This window comes from Scyliorhinus torazame, chromosome 6 (genome assembly GCF_047496885.1).
Source record: "Scyliorhinus torazame isolate Kashiwa2021f chromosome 6, sScyTor2.1, whole genome shotgun sequence".
Lineage (NCBI taxonomy): Eukaryota > Metazoa > Chordata > Chondrichthyes > Carcharhiniformes > Scyliorhinidae > Scyliorhinus > Scyliorhinus torazame.
This window is the reverse complement of record NC_092712.1, coordinates 293916285-293937811: the sequence shown is the minus strand read 5'-3', so window position 1 is coordinate 293937811 and position 21527 is coordinate 293916285. Positions and strand designations below refer to the sequence as shown.

Sequence of the window (21527 nt, the reverse complement as noted above, 5' to 3'; positions counted from 1 at the left end):
CTGCTCTCCACCCGCCGCCATCTTGATTTTCCTCCCTCGCACTTTTCGCTGCTCCAAAACTACTTTTTTCACCGCTCCTCTTCTGGTCCAATCCATACAGTGTCGGGGAAATGTTACTATCACCTTCCCACACTGGGAACCGTTGAACAAATGCCGCTGGAGGCCCTAAAAAGAGCCCAAAAGTCCGTTTCTGTCGGGAGCTGCCGAACGTGCGACTCGGCTCCGCATAGCCGCAACCAGAAGTAGAAGGCTGCACTTTAGGAGGAGCTGTCTTTTGGTCGAGGCGTTAAACAGAGGTTCGTCTTCTCTTTCAGGCGGAATAAAAAAATTCCATGGCACCATTTTAAAGAAGCGGAAGGAGTTCTTTCTGGAACATTGGCCAGTATTTATCACTTCACAGATGAACTTCTTTCACATAAGGAAATAGGAGTTGACCATATGGCCCCTCAAGTCTACGTCCGAATATATCTCATTACTACTTGTGGGATCTTGCTGTGTGCAAATCTTTGTATTCAGGGTAGCCGGAAGTTGTGGAAGGAGCCATGTAAATGCAATCTTTTTCTTCTCCTTTCTTACATTGGGGCTTATCCTAACCTTGCCCATTATCCCCACAACCGTTATGATGAGCAGGGGGCATTATCAAGTTCTGTGAGCATGGCAACCAGGCCAAATTAGAATTCAGCACCCTGAGCCAGAATGCACATTCACTTCAGAATGTCATGGACCATGTTGGTTTGGCATTTTAAAAACAGTACAAAGGACAAAAGAACCTTTCCCCTTGTATGGGTATATGGTGTCAAAATTCAGTCACAATTGTAAAGAACAGCTTCTGCAGAGAGTCAAGGAAATGACTTAACAATGCCGTATTGATATTATAACTTTCTTCTGGTGGTTAAAGAAAACTATCACATAGAGGTCAGATTCTTTCCTTCCTTTTATCGCCCTGATCACCTAACCATCTGAAGACCAGCACTTCATTTGGTACGGTTAGAAATGCCTTTCTACTTTAGGTTTAGTGGTTCATCACAAGATAACAACGTACCACTCCCCATGAAGGCATTCCCATGATTCTCCCCCAACCTATGACTGTAGGTAGGTGTCATTGCAGACCTTTAAAAAAAATTTAGAGTATCCAATTCCATTTTTTCCAATTAAGGGGCAATTTTGCGTGGCCAATCCACCTACCCTGCACATCTTTGGGTTGTGGGGGTGAAATCCATGCAAACACAGGGAGAATGTGCAAACTCCGCACAGACAGTAACCCAGAGCCGGGATCGAACCTGGGACCGTGGCGCCGTGAGACTGCAATGCTACCCACTGCGCCACCGTGCTGCCCCAATCCACCTAACCTGCACATATTTGGGTTTTGGGGATGAAACCCACGCAGACACGGGGAGAAAGTGCAAACTCCACACGGACAGCGACCCAGGGCCAGGGTCCGAACCCGGTACCTCAGCGGCGTATGCAGCAGAGCTAACCACTGTGCCACATGTCATTGCCATTGCAGACCTTTCGTAGCAAATTTCACAGCCGAGGATAATGAAATGATTTAATTATGTGTTTTTTAAAAAACTGTATTTACTTCACATTTTCAACCATTTGCCCAAGCTTTTTTTTAAATGGTGTGCGTGCATCACTCTTTACCTGACTTTGAAATGTCAGTGTTGGAATGCAGCAAGTCATGGGTGTGATGTTAGAGTGTCGTGTTGATTATTATTCCACAGCCTTTGCAAGATGGCAAAGGCAGCCTGACATTTGCGAGAATTTTCTTAGACGCTTGCCCAGAAAATTAGTTTTCCCAAGAATATAGTACATCACAGTGTATAAAGTTCTGTCAAAAGAAACAAGGCTGTGTATTGGAATGCCTTTTTCTGATTTTGTTTGTGAAGTTATTGATTATTTGTTAATAATTCTTTGTTTGCTTCTTAATTCCACTTAGACTATTGTGAATTCGCCAAGGAAAGGTTCTGCAGGTAATTAATTTCCTTTAAAAGATGTTCAAATACCGTTAGACATTCCTGTAGAATCAATGCTCACAAAGCAAATGAGCTAATTTCTTCATTATTCTTATAACCATTAGCCGGATAATTTGTTTCCAACTTTAGTGATGCTAAACATTCCTTCATGACCAACTGTCTGTTCAAAGTCCTCTTCCCACCATTCATGCCCTTGACTCCAGCATCAAGTGTGTCGAGCTGATGAATTGAAAAGTAAGATCCTCTATACATTTGTTTTGGTCGTGACTTCCACTTCCTCATCTCTTTTCTGCCCTTCACCTCCTTCTCAGTATCCGACACATGCTGGCCCAAGCCCAGTATTGTTCAGAAGTTTTTCTCTTTGCCATCCCTCCTCCTACTTTTTTCTCAGCACATCTCTTGGTTGCAACCCTGCTGTAGATGGTACACACTGCTGCCACTTATGTGCTGATGATAGAGGGAGTAGAATGTTTAAACATGGGATGCCAATGTTTGTTAAAATCTTAATATAAATAGTTGCTGTGTTAGGATTAAAGCCAGCAAAACACTGACCCAGATTTATCAATTGTAATAGCAACAACATTGTCAGCATTCGGCGTCATTGCCCTGTGAAACTGACAGAACCTTCTGACGTCTGCATATGCACAGTTCAATGTGGAAATCCAAACATTGCTGTCACATATTCCATGCTCTTCACTGGATACGCTGTTGATGTCTCAGCTGACAGCAGCCTTTAGAAATCACTTATGTGATGAGATCTGGAAATTCCCCTTTACGGTGTAATATTGCAGTTAAAGCTATGCCTTGTTAATAAGGTGTAACTGGTTTTGCAACAATGTGTTCAGTCACAGCCATTTCTTTTTTTTTAAAATATATTTTATTCAAAATTTTTGGCCAACCATAACAGTACATTGTGTATCTTTTACACAGTAATATAACAATATAAATAACAATGGCCAGTTTTTTAAACAATAAATAAATAATATATAAACAACATCAAAATTAAAAAACAAAACTAAATGGCAACTGCCTTGTCCCAAATAAATACTCTCCAAAAATACAATTCAGCAGTCCAGTATACAATTACCTATAACAACAACCTATACATATTATACTTATACACTAACATCCCTGAGAGTCCTTCTGGTTCTCTCTCTCTCCTCTCTCTCCCCCCCCCCCCCCCCCCCACACCCCTGGGTTGCTGCTGTTGTCTTCTTCTTTTCCATTCCCTCTATCTTTCTGTGAGGTATTCGACGAACGGTTGCCACCGCCTGGTGAACCCTTGAGCCGATCCCCTTAGGACGAACTTAATCCGTTCCAGCTTTATAAACCCTGCCATGTCATTTATCCAGGTCTCCACCCCCGGGGGCTTGGCTTCTTTCCACATTAACAATATCCTGCGCCGGGCTACTAGGGACGCAAAGGCCAAAACATCAGCCTCTTTCGCCTCCTGCACTCCCGGCTCTTCTGCAACCCCGAATATAGCCAACCCCCAGCTTGGTTCGACCTGGACCCCCACCACCTTCGAAAGCACCTTTGTCACCCCCACCCCCACCTGTAGTGCCGGACATGACCAGAACATGTGGGTGTGATTCGCTGGGCTTCTCGAGCATCTCGCACACCTATCCTCTACTCCAAAAAATTTACTGAGCCGTGCTCCAGTCATATGCGCCCTGTGTAACACCTTAAATTGTATCAGGCTTAGCCTGGCACACGAGGACGATGAGTTTACCCTACTTAGGGCATCAGCCCACAGCCCCTCCTCAATCTCCTCCCCCAGCTCTTCTTCCCATTTCCCTTTCAGCTCATCTACCATAATCTCCCCCTCGTCCCTCATTTCCCTATATATGTCTGATACCTTACCGTCCCCCACCCATGTCTTTGAGATCACTCTGTCCTGCACCTCCTGCGTCGGGAGCTGCGGGAATTCCCTCACCTGTTGCCTCGCAAAAGCCCTCAGTTGCATATACTGGAATGCATTCCCTTGGGGCAACCCATATTTTTCGGTCAGCGCTCCCAGACTTGCAAACGTCCCATCTACAAACCGATCTCTCAATTGTGTTACTCCTGCTCTTTGCCATGTTCCAAATCCCCCATCCATTCTCCCCGGAGCAAACCTGGTTATTTCTTATCGGGGACCACACCGAGGCTCCCGTCTTTCCCCAATGCCGTCTCCACTGCCCCCAAATTTTCAGAGTAGCCACCACCATATTTCTTCGGTGAGAACGGCAACGGCGCCGTCACCATAGCTTGTAGGCTAGTCCCCCTGCAGGACGCCCTCTCCAATCTCTTCCACGCCGCTCCCTCCTCTTCTCCCATCCACTTACATACCATTGAGATATTGGCGGCCCAGTAGTACTCACTTAGGTAGTGCCAGCCCCCCCTATCCCTACTACGCTGCAAAAATCCCTTCCTCACTCTCGGGGTCTTCCCGGCCCACACAAAACTCATGATACTCTTCTCAATCCTTTTGAAAAAAGCCTTCGTGATAACCACCGGGAGGCACTGAAACACAAAGAGGAATCTCGGGAGGACCACCATTTTAACCGCCTGCACCCTCCCTGCCAGTGACAGGGATACCATGTCCCATCTCTTGAAGTCTTCCTCCATCTGTTCCACCAACCGCGTTAAATTTAACCTATGCAATGTACCCCAATTCTTGGCTATCTGGATCCCCAAGTAGCGAAAGTCCCTTGTTACCTTCCTCAGCGGTAAGTCCTCTATTTCTCTGCTCTGCTCCCCTGGATGCACCACAAACAACTCACTTTTCCCCATGTTCAGTTTATATCCTGAAAATTCTCCAAACTCCCCAAGTATCCGCATTATCTCTGGCATCCCCTCCGCCGGGTCCGCCACATACAACAACAAATCGTCCGCATACAGAGATACCCGGTGTTCTTCTCCTCCCCTGAGTACTCCCCTCCACTTCCTGGAACCCCTCAATGCTATTGCCAGGGGCTCAATCGCCAGTGCAAACAATAATGGGGACAGAGGACATCCCTGCCTCGTCCCTCTATGGAGCCGAAAATACGCAGACCCCCGTCCATTCGTGACCACGCTCGCCATCGGGGCCCTATACAGCAGCTGTACCCATCTAATATACTCATCTCCAAAGCCAAATCTCCTCAACACCTCCCACAAATAATCCCACTCCACTCTATCAAATGCTTTCTCGGCATCCATCGCCACCACTATCTCCGCTTCCCCCTCTGGTGGGGGCATCATCATTACCCCTAGCAGCCTCCATATATTCGTATTCAGCTGTCTCCCTTTCACAAACCCAGTTTGGTCCTCATGGACCACCCCCGGGACACAATCCTCTATCCTCATTGCCATTACCTTGGCCAGAATCTTAGCGTCCACGTTCAGGAGGGAAATAGGCCTATAGGACCCGCATTGCAGCGGGTCTTTTTCCTTCTTTAGGAGAAGCGATATCGTTGCCTCTGACATAGTCGGGGGCAGCTGTCCCCTTTCCCTCGCCTCATTAAAGGTTCTCATCAGTAGCGGGGCGAGCAAGTCCACATATTTCCTGTAAAATTCAACTGGGAATCCATCCGGGCCCGGGGCCTTCCCCGCCTGCATGCTCCTAATTCCTTTCACTACTTCCTCCATTTCGATCTGTGCTCCCAGTCCCACCCTATCCTGCTCCTCCACCTTAGGAAATTCCAGCTGGTCCAGAAAACACATCATTCTCTCCTTCCCATCCGGGGGCTGAGCTTCATATAATCTTTCATAGAATGCCTTGAACACTCCATTCACTCTCCGCTCCCCGCTCCATCTCTCCCTCCCCATCCCTCACTCCCCCTATTTCCCTCGCTGCTCCCCTTTTCCTCAATTGGTGGGCCAGCAACCTGCTCGCCTTCTCCCCATATTTGTACTGTACACCCTGTGCCTTCCTCCACTGTGCCTCTGCAGTACCCGTTGTCAGCAAATTAAATTCTACGTGTAGCCTTTGCCTTTCCCTGTACAGTCCCTCCGGTGCCTTCGCATATTGCCTGTCCACCCTCAGAGGTTCTTGCAGCAACCGCTCCCGTTCCCTACTCTCCTGCTTTCCTTTATGTGCCCTGATTGATATCAGCTCCCCTCTAACCACTGCCTTCAGCGCCTCCCAGACCACTCCCACCTGGACCTCCCCATTATCATTGAGTTCCAAGTACTTTTCAATACACCCCCTCACCCTTAGACACACCCCCTCATCCGCCATTAATCCCATGTCCATTCTCCAGGGTGGACGCCGTTCTTTTTCCTCCCCTATCTCCAAGTCCACCCAGTGTGGAGCGTGATCCGAAATAGCTATAGCCGTATACTCCGTCCCCCTCACCTTGGTGATCAACGCCCTTCCCAAAACAAAAAAGTCTATTCGCGAATAAACTTTGTGGACATAGGAGAAAAACGAAAACTCCTTACTCCTAGGTCTGCTAAATCTCCATGGGTCTACTCCTCCCATCTGCTCCATAAAGTCTTTAAGCACCTTGGCTGCTGCCGGCCTCCTTCCAGTCCTGGACCTCGATCTATCCAGCCCTGGTTCCAGCACCGTGTTAAAATCTCCACCCATTACCAACTTCCCCACCTCTAGGTCCGGGATACGTCCTAACATGCGCCTCATAAAGTTGGCATCATCCCAGTTCGGGGCATATATGTTCACTAAGACCACCGCCTCCCCCTGTAATTTGCCACTCACCATCACGTATCTACCCCCACTATCCGCCACTATGGTCTTTGCCTCAAACATTACCCGCTTCCCCACTAGAATAGCCACCCCCCTGTTTTTCACATCTAGCCCCGAATGAAACACCTGCCCCACCCATCCTTTGCGTAGTCTAACCTGGTCTATCAGTTTCAAATGCGTCTCCTGTAACATAACCACATCTGCCTTAAGTTTCTTCAGGTGTGCGAGTACCCGTGCCCTCTTTATCGGCCCGTTCAGCCCTCTCACATTCCACGTGATCATCCGGTTGGGGGGCTTTTTACCCCCCCCCTTGTCGATTAACCATCCCCTTTTTTCCAGCTCCTCACCCGGTTCCCACGCAGCTGTGTCCCCCCCAGGCGGTGCCCTCCCCCTTCTCCCCAGCAGCAGCGACCCAGTAAATCCCCCCTTCCACCCCCCCCGCTAGATCCCCCACTAGCGTAGTTACACCCCCCATGTTGCTCCCAGAAGTCAGCAAACTCTGGCTGACCTCGGCTTCCCCCCGTGACCATGGCTCGCACCGTGCGACACCCCCTCCTTCCTGCTTCCCTATTCCCGCCATAATTATCATAGCGTGGGAACAAAGCCCCGCCCCGCCCCCAATGGCCAACGCCCCCCAGCTCCTCCACCTCCCTTCCTCCCTCCCCCACAACCTGTGGAAGAGAGAAAAGTTCCCGGGTCGCAGGATTAACAACATATAAATCATCTCTCCCCCCTTTTTCCCCCCTCTTCGGCCCCCATATTCGCTCCACCACTTTGTCTCAAACGTTCTTTTTTAATAACCCGCTTATTCAAATTTCTCTTCAACAATAAATGTCCACGCCTCATCCGCCGTTTCAAAGTAGTGGTGCTTCCTTTGATATGAGACCCACAGTCTTGCCGGCTGCAGCATTCCAAATTTAATCTTTTTATGAAGCACCGCCTTGGCCCGATTAAAGCTCGCCCTCCTTCTCGCCACCTCCGCACTCCAGTCTTGATATACGCGGATCACCGCGTTCTCCCACCTACTGCTCCGAGTTTTCTTTGCCCATCTGTGGACCATCTCTCTGTCCTTAAAACGGAGGAATCTCACCACCATGGCTCTGGGAATTTCTCCTGCTCTCGGTCCTCGCGCCATCACTCGGTATACTCCCTCCACCTCCAACGGACCCGTCGGGGCCTCCGCTCCCATTAACGAGTGCAGCATCGTGCTCACATATGCCCCGACGTCCGCCCCTTCTGCACCTTCAGGAAGACCAAGAATCCTTAAATTCTTCCTCCTCGCATTATTCTCCAGCACCTCCAGCCTTTCCACACATCGTTTATGGTGTGCCTCGTGCATCTCCGTCTTCACCACCAGGCCCTGTATATCGTCCTCGTTCTCAGCAGCCTTTGCCTTCACGACCCGAAGCTCCCGCTCCTGGGTCTTTTGCTCATCTTTTAGCCCTTCAATCGCCTGTAATATCGGGGCCAACAGCTCCTTCTTCATCTCCTTTTTAAGCTCTTCCATGCAGCGTTTCAAAAACTCATGTTGTTCAGGGCCCCATATTAAACTGCCACCTTCCGACGCCATCTTGGTTTTTGCTTGCCTTCCTTGCCGCTGCTCTAAAGGATCCACCGCAATCCGGCCACTTTTTCCATCCGTATCCAGGGGGGATTCCCTTCTGGTTTACCGCACAGTGCTTTTAGCCGTTAAAATTGCCGTTGGAGCTCTTATTAAGAGCCCAAAAGTCCGTTCCACCGGGAGCTGCCGAAACGTGCGACTTAGCTGGTCATCGCCACACCCGGAAGTCCGTCACAGCCATTTCTGAAGAACTCTCACCCTGGAAACCAAATAATTAACTTTATGTTTTGATTAATGTCACATTTGGGTAAAAGTTGTGTCGTTTTTGATTCAACAATTTTTTAAGATTTAAGATATTTCAGCTTGTAAATCTGTATGCGCCAATCTTTATTTGGCTCTCAATGAGCAGCCGCTCCACTGCCGTTCGCAAAATCTGGGCCATTTACTCATGCTAACTTTTGAACATAAGAAATAGGAGCAGGAGTAGACCATAACACCCCTCTGACCCGCGCAGCCATTCGGTGCAATCATGGTTGATCTTCTGCCTGAATTCCGCTCTCCTGCATGCTTCCCATATCCCTGGATTCCCTGCAAGAGTTTTTTTGGGCCTTGTGTGATATATACTCAACAATGGAGCATCCACAGCATTCCCGGGTAGATACTCCAATTCCCTGTCTGAGTGTAGAAATTTCTCTTCATAAGACCATAAGACATAGGAGCGGAAGTAAGGCCATTCGGCCCATCGAGTCCACTCCACCATTCAATCATGGCTGATTTCAACTCCATTTACCCGCTCTCTCTCCATAGCCCTTAATTCCTCGAGAAATCAAGAATTTATCAACTTCTGTCTTAAAGACACTCAACGTCCCGGCCTCCACCGCCCTCTGTGGCAATGAATTCCACAGACCCACCACTCTCTGGCTGAAGAAATTTCTCCTAATCTCTGTCCTAAAGTGACTCCCTTTTATTCTAAGGCTGTGCCCCCGGGTCCTAGTCTCCCCTGCTAATGGAAATAACTTCCCTACATCCACCCTATCTAAGCCATTCATTATCTTGTAAGTTTCTATTAGATCTCCCCTCAACCTCCTAAACTCCAATGAATATAATCCCAGGATCCTCAGACGTTCATCGTATGTTAGGCCTACCATTCATACGGGATAATCCGTGTGAATCTCCGCTGGACCCGCTCCAGTGCCAGTATGTCCTTCCTGAGGTGTGGGGCCCAAAATTGCTCACAGTATTCTAAATGGGGCCTAACTAATGCTTTATAAAGCTTCAGAAGTACATCCCTGCTTTTATATTCCAAGCCTCTTGAGATGAATGACAACATTTCATTTGCTTTCTTAATTACAGACTCAACCTGCAAGTTTACCTTTAGAGAATCCTGGACTAGGACTCCCAAGTCCCTTTGCACTTCAGCATTATGAATTTTGTCACCGTTTAGAAAATAGTCCACGCCTCTATTCTTTTTTCCATAGTGCAAGACCTCGCACTTGCCCACGTTGAATTTCATCAGCCATTTCTTGGACCACTCTCCTAAACTATCTAAATCTTTCTGCAGCCTTCCCACCTCCTCCATACTACCTGCCCTTCCACCTATCTTTGTATCATCGGCAAACTTAGCCAGAATGCCCTCAGTCCCGTCATCTAGATCGTTAATATATAAAGAGAACAGCTGTGGCCCCAACACTGAACCCTGCGGGACACCACTCGTCACCGGTTGCCATTCCGAAAAAGAACCTTTTATCCCAACTCGCTGCCTTCTGCCTGACAGCCAATCGTCAATCCATGTTAGTACCTTGCCTCGAATACCATGGGCCCTTATTTTACTCAGCAGTCTCCCGTGAGGCACCTTATCAAAGGCCTTTTGGAAGTCAAGATAGATAACATCCATTGGCTCTCCTTGGTCTAACCTATTTGTTATCTCTTCAAAGAACTCTAACAGGTTTGTCAGGCACGACCTCCCTTTACTAAATCCATGCTGACTTGTCCTAATCCGACCCTGCACTTCCAAGAATTTAGAAATCTCATCCTTAACAATGGATTCTAGAATCTTGCCAACAACCGAGGTTAGGCTAATTGGCCTATAATTTTCCATCTTTTTCCTTGTTCCCTTCTTGAACAGGGGGGTTACAACAGCGATTTTCCAATCCTCTGGGACTTTCCCTGACTCCAGTGACTTTTGAAAGATCATAACTAACGCCTCCGCTATTTCTTCAGCTATCTCCTTTAGAACTCTAGGATGTAGCCCATCTGGGCCCGGAGATTTATCAATTTTTAGACCTCTTAGTTTCTCTAGCACTTTCTCCTTTGTGATGGCTACCATATTCAACTCTGCCCCCTAACTCTCCGGAATTGTTGGGATATTACTCATGCCTTCTACTGTGAAGACTGACGCAAAGTACTTATTCAGTTCCTCAGCTATTTCCTTGTCTCCCATCACAAAATTACCAGCGTCATTTTGGAGCGGCCCAATGTCTACTTTTGCCTCCCGTTTGTTTTTAATGTATTTAAAGAAACTTTTACTATCATTCCTAATGTTACTGGCTAGCCTACCTTCATATTTGATCCTCTCTCTCCTTATCTCTCTCTTTGTTATCCTCTGTTTGTTTTTGTAGCCTTCCCAATCTTCTGACTTCCCACTACTCTTTGCCACATTATAGGCTTTCTCTTTTGCTTTGATGCATTCCCTAACTTCCTTTGTCAGCCATGGCTGCCTAATCCCCCCTCTGATAACCTTTCTTTTCTTTGGGATGAACCTCTGTACTGTGTCCTCAATTACTCCCAGAAACTCCTGCCATTGCTGTTCTACTGTCTTTCCCACTAGGCTCTGCTCCCAGTCGATTTTCGTCAGTTCCTCCCTCATGCCCCTATAGTTACCTTTATTTAACTGTAACACCTTTACATCTGATTCTACCTTCTTTCTTTCAAATTGGAGATTGAATTCGACCATATTATGATCACTGCCTCCTAAGTGCTCCCTTACTTTAAGATCTTTAATCAAGTCTGGCTCATTACATAACACTATCTTCATCCCAGTCTTAAAAATATTCAACCCCTTATCCTGAGCCTAGTGTGCCCCATATTCTATTTGCCCCAGCTAAGGGAAAGACGCTCTGTGTCTAACCTGTCAAGCCTCTTCAGAATCCTGTATGAGATCACCTCTCACTGTTCTAAACTCCAGCGAGCCTAGGTCAAATTTACTCAGCCTCTCATCGTGGGACAAAGCTTTCATTCCAGCTGCCTTGGCTGTATCACCTCCAATGCATGTATACCCTTCGTTAAAAATTTCCATCCATTCATTTAGCTAGGAATGATAAATAAACAGGAAACTTCAGTTTCACAACATTGCTATATTGTGGAATCCAACTAGTGTAATCGTCTTAAATGTCACATTGACTTGACCCAGTGTTAACAGCAGATTGTGTGCCATTCATTTCAATTGAATCATTATCTTAGTGTGACATGTCAGCAACCTTTATCCAGCAAACAAAGCTAGATAATTTGCAGCAGTGAAAATTACACAAATCCTTAATGTGTCTTCCATCCTGCTTGATGTCATTTTGTTTTAAAGTAATTCTTTAAGGCCTGTTTCTCCAATTTATATTGCGGGTCATCACGGGTTATTACAAGTCAGTTCGTTTAACGTTGATCTCACATGGGGTCCTGTGAAGAAATGTCTTTCTCTGCACTCAATTGGGGGAAAAAACCTGAAGTAAAGTTCTGAAGCAAGAATATCCCGTATTGGCCTCCCCGAACAGGCGCCGGAATGTGGCGACTAGGGGCGTTTCACAGTAACTTCATTGAAGCTTACTTGTGACTTTAAACAATTATTATTATTATCCAAATGAGGGGGGTTTGTTTTTCAAACGATAAGTTGATGACTGGGATGCTCATTAAAAAGGCCCATTTCTTGACTCTGCATTCTGTTGTCAGTGTTGGGGTCCCAGGACTGCCTGCTGTGGGTGAGGCACAGAAGTCATTTTCAAATCTGAGAACGAGAGGCATTTGCTATTGTACCCAGGTCACAAGACTTGTTTGGATAAAAAAATAGAGGGTGCACAGTGCTTATCCTTCAGGAGACTGACTTTGCAATCATCTGATTAACTTTGGAGCCCACAAGTAAGGTCCTTGTTCTGTAGGTGAGGCAGGTGCTGTAAAACCAGCAAGAGAGCCATTTACAGCAAGTAAGGAAGAGTAGCCATTTTTAAGTCCTTTACTTCAGACTTGATTTAGTGCTGCAATCCCTTTTCATAGATTATCATAGAATTTACAGTGCAGAAGGAGGCCATTCGGCCCATCGAGTCTGCACCGGCTCTTGGAAAGAGCACCCTACTCAAGGTCCACACCTCCACCCGATCCCCATAACCCAGTAACCCCACCCAACTCAAAAGGCAATTTTGGACACTAAGGGCAATTTAGCATGGCCAATCCACCTAACCTGCACATCTTTGGACTGTGGGAGGAAACCGGAACACCCGGAGGAAACCCACGCACACACACGTGGAGGATGTGCAGACTCCGCACAGACAGTGACCCAAGCCAGAATCGAACCTGGGACCCTGGAGCTGTGAAGCAATTGTGCTATCCACAATGCTACCATGCTGCCCGCATCACAGTGCCCAACAAGTAGTGGCCGTGAGTCTGCTTCTGCAAAGAAAGCAAGAAGTACTATCAGGCTAGCTGAAAATTCTTAGTCAGAAAGTTCCAGTGTTAGGCATTGATGGTTTAGTCATTTCATCAGGTGTTCCTCTCTGAACAACATTGAAGTGTCCAGCGAAGCAGCAAGTGCTGATATGGAAACAGCTGATGTATTCCCTGCCTAACTGTAGTGTAGCCAGTGAAGAAGGTGGCTACTCACCAAAACAAGTTTTTTTTAATGTTGATGAGACCTTTGGAAATATCTGCCACAAGAGAACATACATTTTGAAAGAGGAAAAGAAAGCGCTAGGATTTAAACCTGCCAAAAGTTACTTAATTCTTCTACTTGATATAAATGGTGCAGGAGATTTTAACATTCAGCCCATGGATGTTGAGGGGTTATTGCAAGGAATGGCTGTTTGTCATTTGGCATTAAAATAAGATAACAAAGGCACTTTATCAAGAATGGTTCTCTGTGTATGCCATCCCTGCCTGGAGAGCACATTGCGCCAGGGATAATTTTGCCTTCCATATATTGTTCCTTGTGGTTAATTGCCCAGGTAATCCTGTCAGCCTTGATGAATTGTCTAAAAATGTGAAGGTGAATTTTCTGGAACCCAAAATGACTTTTGATATGGCCCATGGATCAGGGAACAGTAGCAATATTCAAAGCCTACTAACATACAATGCCTTCTCCCAACTCATCAAGGCAACAGATGAGAATGCACCAGTAGTCAGGGAATTTTGTTGTGGCTACAATATCCTCAAGGGCATTAACAATATTGTTGATTCATGGCATGAAGTCGTAGAGCGCGATTCAATGGCCTCATTGCGCTCGAGTGAGAGCACGACGAGGCCGGTGAATAGCGGGAGAGGCCAAAAATGAGAACCGCACCAAACCGTTCGGGATGCAACCAGCCCCCTCCCATAGGCAAAATCGAGATCCTGCCATAGCGTGGTGAGAAACCAATGATCGCTAATTAAGCCCGATTTCCATACAATTAATGGGAGCCACCCCATATCCAACGGCCTGCAGTGAACCAGCGGCCTCCCCAGCAAGTGGTCACGCGGGCGCAGATTAGTACTCCTTTTTAAAAACGTGAACCTGGTGGAAGGGCTTCTCTGGGGAGCCGAGGAGGTGAGTAGTCATCTTCACTCACAGGCAAAGAGCCTGGGGGCATTGGGCTTGCTGGCCCCTGTACTTGGAGGGGGATGGGGGGGCGGTCAGCCTTGGTTGGGGTAGGCCGCTATGGGGGGGTGGGGGTATCTGAGTTGGGGCGGGGGCAAATGCACGTAGGCGTGCCATGCCAACCCCTGGATTGTGTACACCCGTTCTAGGGGCAACCCTCGTCCCTGCCTGTCTGCCTCACTGACCACCCATTACTCCCACTGACCGCGGAGGCCTCTGGCCATGTGGCTGAACGCAATTGCTAATAGGGAATTGGACGTCGTAGCTAAGTGAGCACTTCATACACCCAAGTGGATTCCCCTGGTTGGGTCTGCCATTTAGCATGTGGGGGTTATTGCCTAGCATCCCAGTCAGACCGTGAAGACTGGACACCATTAAAATCTCCTACTATTATTGCCCTCTTGTTCTTAGAAGCAGAAATTTGCTCTTACTCGCTCCCTTTCACAATTTGGGGGTCTCCAGTATGCTACCAGTAGAGTGACTGCGCCTTTTTTATTTCCAAGTTCAACTCAATGCCTTGTTTGTTGACCCGTTTTGTATATCATCCCTTCTCACAATTGGAATTGATTCTTTACCCATTTGTGCTACTCCCCCCTCCTTTTTTTTTTTATCTCTCTGTCCTGCCTGAAAACTCTACCCAGGGATATTGAGCTGCCAGTTCAATATGGGGAGAAGGCAGGAGAATGGGGATGAGAAAAATATCAGCTTTGATTGAATGGCGGAGCAGACTCGATGGGCCGAGTGGCCTAATTCTGCTCCGATGTCTTATGGTCTTATCTTAGTTACAGTACATTGTGCCATCCTATTTGCATGATTGACTCCTTTTTATAGCCAGGAAAGAAATTAATTAGTAGGACTGTTTTCTCTCTTCACCCCTTCCTGTCTTTTGAAGCATAGATTTAGCAGGTATGAGCAATCTGTTTTGCAATTCTGCACCTTTATAACTGTTTGCTCGCGATCTGGTCACAGTTCTTTTAGCTTCACTTCCCTGCGGGGAGATTCTGTATCCTTCCAGCTCAGTGTTTTCTGCTATGATGAACTAATGAAGATTGGGAACACAGAATTTGGGAATTTTGAGGCAAGAACTCAACTTTCAACATAACATGGTGTCCAGTGTGATTGAGTGCAATGTGCATCTTCCCTGTACCACTGTTTATCTGTCTCTTTCTTTCTATCTCCTGTCTACACCGACTGCTGACATACAGGTACTACCAGTATGGGAACAGGCTGATTTTTGCAATACCATGTCCATTCTTGACTGTGGGCATGAGAATTAACTTTACTTTCAACTGGCAGATCATGGTGCTGGACTGTTCAGGATTCGGTTGTGGTTGTTGTCCAAAATACACCAAAATATACCAAAATATAATTTTTACATTTCAACAATGGCTGTGTCTCAGAAGTACTTTTTTGACAGTATTACGCTTTTGGATATTGTGAAATCATGCAAGATGTTATACAAATCTAAGCTTTTTTTTCTTTTCTCTTTATCTTCGTTTCTCTCATTTTATTTTCTTAAGACTGTAGTGCAGGTCTTCACAGTGCCCCTCAAAGAAGCATTATATTGAATTAAACATTCTTCCAATATTTAAAAAGATGTCCAAGTATAAAAGAAAAAATATGTAATTTTCAATCAAAGTGTGCTTATTGTACTCATTGCAAGACCTGGGGCGAAATTCTCCGGTATCGGCGCGATGTCCGCCAACTGGCGCCCAAAACGGCGCAAATCAGTCAGGCATTGCGCCGCCCCAAAGGTGCGGAATGCTCCGAATCTTGGGGGGCCGAGCCCCAACCTTAAGGGGCTAGGCCTGCCCCGGACGAATTTCCGCCCCGCCAGCTGGCGGAAAAGGCCTTTGGTGCCCCGCCAACTGGCGCGGAAATGACATCTCCGGGCGGCGCATGCGCGGGAACGTTAGCGGCCGCTGACGGCATTCCCGCGCATGTACAGTGGAGGGAGTCTCTTCCGCCTCCGCCATGGTGGAGACCGTGGCGAAGGCGGAAGGGAAAGAGTACCCCCACGGCACAGGCCCGCCCGCGGATCGGTGGGCCCCGATCGTGGGCCAGGCCACCGTGGGGGCACCCCCCGGGGCCAGATCGCCCCGCGCCCCCCCCAGGACTCCGGAGCCCGCCCGCGCCGCCTTGTCCCGCCGGTAAGGTAGGTGGTTTAATCTACGCCGGCGGGACAGGCATTTTAGTGGCGGGACTTCGGCCCATCCGGGCCGGAGAATCGCGGGGGGGGTCCCGCCAACCGGCGCGGCACGATTCCCGCCCCCGCCGAATCTCCGGTGCCGGAGAGACTTCGGCAACCGGCGGGGGCGGGATTCACGCCAGCCCCCGGCGATTCTCCGACCCGGCGGGGGGTCGGAGAATCTCGCCCCTGTAGTTAAACCTGAAACAATATCCATAGAATCCCTACTTGTAGAAGGAGGCCATTTGGTCCATTGCGTCTTCCCCGACCCCCACAAAAGAGCACTCTGCCCAGGTCCACTTTCACTATCCGCATAACCCCGTAACCAAACCTGCACGTCCCTGGACACCAGGGGGCAGTATAGCATGGGCAATGCACCGAACTTGCACATCTTCACTCAGTAAAGGTAAAGCCGCCATAGTCCCAGATGACCATAGGCTGCTTTCCCCTTTGAGGGGGACAGCTGACTGGCGGTGATTTACCCTGAGGATCACCACACGAGGGGCAAGGTTGAGAAGGCAGGCATTCATGAACAACCGACTTTAAACAATAAAGTCAAGGGCAAAAAATGAGCTGGTATGTTCTATTCACTACTTCCATGATCCTTGGGGTGCAGGGATTGAGGGTGCAATGGGGTCTGGATTAGCAAACAACCAACTGTAGCTATAAATCAGAGAGGAGGCTGAATCATCCCTGGGTTTTCCTAACAAGTGACTACTTGACTCTCTGATACCTGTATACACTTGCCTGAAAAGATCTTTGGAATAACAATTGGCTGTAACTCAAAACACTCTAAATCCGGAGTTAGAATTGGTGGGCGTATTCAGCTTTGAAGAATATCCTTTCTCGCAGTTCTACTCCAGTTTTCTTTACCCTGAATCCTAATAATGAGTTCAATTTGTTTTTCGCTAATCCTCTTCCCCCAGATAGATTCGAAAAATAAGCTGCATCAGGAGCACCACACTGCGCTTCATTCGTTTCTTCAGTTTCACTAAGTATAACTTTAATTCACGATCCACTCAAGATTTACTCTCCTGAAGTCAGTTTTTCATGGCCTGTTATTGTCCTGTGAATTCTGGATGTCTGTTACTTCCTTTAACCATATTGAGCATTGACGAGCTATTCTCACCTGTTTGGTTTCTGGACCGTGCCGTAAAGTCACCAATGTAAGGTCACAGAGTTTAATTCATTGGAAATGCCTGTTTACTCACCAGAGTGATGCAGCTGGGGAAAGGCTAAAACATAACAGTGACCAACCATTTTAGTGCTGTGTTATATGGACAGATGTGCTTTGCCAAGTGTTCTCTGCAAATGTGAGCTGCAATTGTCTGTGGTGGATTCTGCTTTATGGAGGAGCCATACAGGGTGACACATTCCACAATCCAGTTCATTATTCCCTGCACAAGTGGTTACTCTAAAATTTAGTTTTCCAAATAGGGTTGCCAACTCTAGTTGGACCACTTTCATCAGCGGCCTCCTCAGTGAAAACATTCCAGCCCAGCGCTCCGAATATGCTAACCCATCAACAATGGACGTTACAATGCTCATAATCCTTTGCAGTTTAAACTGATCTGTTCTGGTTTCCATAAATTAGAAACAATCACACTTTAGACTGAAAATGCTAGAGCTTCATCAAGTATATTTCTATCAGTTCTCTGTGTGACTGGTGGATTGATACTTGTTGCATGGCATATGACTCAAGTGCAGCAGTAAAATATGGCACCACAGATGTACATTCTCATGACAATTAGTCCCTTTATTTTTATAAATAATAACAATATCTATCTTTGAAAATATACATATTAAAGCTCTATATCAATATCCCTGCTCCAATCATTAATTTTTTCGCCGTAAACCTAGGTTAACAGTTGACTTTTATAAATAAACTTAATACCTCCAGAGTCTTTCATCTCTTATTTGTTCATGGTATCACCTTTTAGGCGGTAGGATGTTGTGCCTCCATCTTGTAGATATGGCATTCAGCGTTCTCAGTGGTGAATTGGCATGCTGCAAAGGCAATGCGTTGCTCCTGGTGTTGTTGAACATAGAACATACAGTGCAGAAGGCGGCCGTTTGGCCCATCGTGTCTGCACCGACCCACTTAAGCCCTCACTTCCACCTTATCCCCGTAACCCAATAACCCCTCCTAACCTTTTTGGACATCAAGGGCAATTTAGTGTGGCCAATCCACCTAACCTGCAAGTCTTTGGACTGTGGAAGGAAACCGGAGCACCCGGAGGAAACCCATGCAGACACAGGGAGAACGTGCAGACTCCGCACAGACAGTGACCCAGCGGGGAATCGATCCTGAGACCCTCGCGCTGTGAAGCCACAATGCTATCCACTTGTGCTACCGTGCTGCCCTGTCTTGCTTCGTGTTGCCAATGTTGTTTTACTTGCTTGTGGCGTTGTTGATGTTGCACTGCTTGTTAATGATTCTGTCGGCGTTGTTGATGTTGCTTTTCTAACTCAGATGTAGGTCGAATATGGACTCTGTTCCTTTTCATTTACTTACTGGTTTCAGTCTCAATGATGTATGACCTTGGAGTCTCTGCTTCACTGACTACTTTTTCATGGTTCCAGGTTTTCATTACTGAATCCTCCTCATGTATAGCCTGTCTTTTTGACAACACAGACAGGGTTTCAGAACACTTGTTGAAGTGTCGTCCTCCTACCTGTGCATCCAAGTGACCAGGACGAAGCATCTCGTGGTTGCGTGGTCTTCAGCTTTGCAGGCAATTTTTATGTCAACATTGAGATGTTTAGATAGGAATGCCTATGACAATAAGGCAAAGCTTGGTTTTTCCTTGATCTTTCAGCATTCCAGATGGTTCTCTTGACAGTTTGGACACGTCTTTCCCGAAACATGTGGCCCTTGGGCAGTATGGTGATGATGTTGAACCCACGCTGTTCAGCAAATTCTTTCACTTCTCTGGAGGTGAACTGAGTTCCATTTGTGAGGATCCGGAATGAGAACCCAACTATTTTCAATTTGTAAAACTGAGGAAATGTTACTGCACCACTGGAGTGATATCACTGACCAATGATATAGTTTATATTGAAACAAACTTTATTTTAATCACAAAATTAACCACATTAACAATAAAAAAATAGCTTTCCAGTTAACAGTTACACCAGTTCTTCAATAAAAGACAAAATCTGCCACTATATTCTAATTAAGCAAGTTAAACACCACTCATGAATAAAGTTAATAACCAGGGTTTTACTTGCTTTCCTCTGTGCAGAATCTTTGGAGAAAGAACCTTTCTGGACCAAACTGAAATACCTTTGTTCAGATTAGAGTTCTAGGACTACTGAAGACCTGGGTCCTCTCATTACCTACATCATCTGTACCCAAAGCATAAAGTTTTGATTTATCTATTCTTACAAGATGTCCCTTGACTTGTTTAGCCAGGACCAAACACAATAACCGTCATATATTTAAAAAAAAAAAAATTTAGAGTACCCAATTCATTTTTTCCAATTAAGGGGCAATTTAGCGTGACCAATCCACCTAGCCTGCACATCTTTGGGTTGCGGGGATGAAACCCATGCAAAAACGGGGACTATGTGCAAACTCCACACAGATGACCCAGAGCCGGGATCGAACCTGGGACCTTGGCGCCATGAGGCAGCAGGGCTAGCCCACTGTGCCACCGTGCTGCCTCCTACCCTTCATATATTGACGACACTGCAGGGGTCCTTCAAACCTAACAATATTCCATTAGCCAGCTATCTGTACAGAAGTAAATGGTTCATAAGATCTATTAGCAAAACATTTCACCTGCAAATCAATGATTACCTCACTTTGATCCCCGCGCCAGCAGTCACATTGCCTGTATGCATCTTAGGTTTTAATAACATTACTGCAAAAAATACAAAATATGACAATTTCTTACATTCATCACACATTGTCACCTTAACCTTTCAGAAATCCGTTACTTAGTGAACAGAACGCATACTGTTGCGATGATGATTCTTGTTACTGTCAACTCTTTTATCTTTTGGATAAAAGGGAACTTGAGTCATAGTCTGCAACTATGAGAAACCATTCTTGGCTGTGTGTGAAGAAATCAGTTCGCACAGTATACCATGGTCTTGGATGGTACCTCAATAGCAATTGTCACCTCTTTCTGCTGTGTATTTCTGTACTTCTGACATACATTACACGTAGACACCGTTCTTAAGATGTCTGCGTAGATGCCTATTAAGTGCACAGTTGATCTGGCTGTGAGCTTACACTTCTCCATTTCCTTTTTTTTTACAAACAATACAACACAGCCTCAAAACTGGTGCCGTACAGCGTGATCAACATCACGAGGAAACCAATACAGTTGGTTCAGTAAAGCTGGCGTTTCCACATTTACCAGGAAAGTACAGAGGACAAGCAATTGGGTGGAGGGAAAAGGGATAAAACCATGAAAGCATGGTGAAGTGGTTCAGAGCCTTGCGTCCAGTATATTAGAGGGACTATATGATCGACAGAAAACCTTGTAGGAGTAAGTCAGACTCTACAGAGTCTAAGCATTTGCATTAGGGGCCTCATATGTTTTAGAATGCATCCGATTTAGATTGGAGAATACAGGTCAGAACTTCCATTGGGTTGCAATCCGTGATAATGTCATGCCAATTCTAAGCAGAAGGAGGCTTATTGCTCGTCCAGGAACAAAGGATATTCTTCCATGCTGCAAATGTTAGGATACAGTACAGAAGGAGACCATTCGGCCCACTGAGTAGGCACCGACCCTCTGAAAATTAAGAAGACGTGATAGCCAGCTCTCAAAGAATTTGACTGGGAGCTTACCCCTCAGTTCCTGGCAAACCGACAACCTGGACAGTTCTCCTCCGCCCTTGGTGTTCCAGATCGCCAAGGAATTCCGACATACTACGCAGCTGCTTTTCCAACGATTGTACGTGGGCCTCTACCGAGGAAGTTGCATTTTCGACAATAGTAATTCTCTCCTCCTCTCCCTCAAGCCTTTTACCCGTATTCTGCAGATCTATAGTATGAGCACTGATATTTTGTGGCAACAGACGGAGTTTCTTGTCACTGACCTTATTAGCATCAGCAGTCATCATGGAATCCCTACAGTGCAGAATGAGGCCATTCGGCCCATCGGGTCCACTCCCCCATCCTATCCCCATAACCCCGTAACCCCACAGAACCTGCAAATCTTTGGACAATAAGGGACAATCTGGCATGGCCAATCCACCTAACCTGCACATATTTAGACTATGGGAGTAAACCGGAGCATCCAGCGGGAACATATGCAGGCGCGGGGAGAATGTGCAGACTCCACACA

The 21527-nt window shown here is 46.7% G+C and overlaps 1 protein-coding gene across 1 annotated transcript in view; it reads left to right on the top strand.

The window, feature by feature from the left end:
* cep72 (centrosomal protein 72) overlaps window positions 1–21527 on the top strand; it is a 215751-nt gene that overhangs the window by 120126 nt on the left and 74098 nt on the right. Inside the window, exon 8 of the mRNA XM_072509868.1 lies at window positions 1940–1973. Within this exon, the coding sequence (XP_072365969.1) occupies window positions 1940–1973 (34 nt within the window). The remainder of the gene's footprint in view (window positions 1–1939; window positions 1974–21527) is intronic.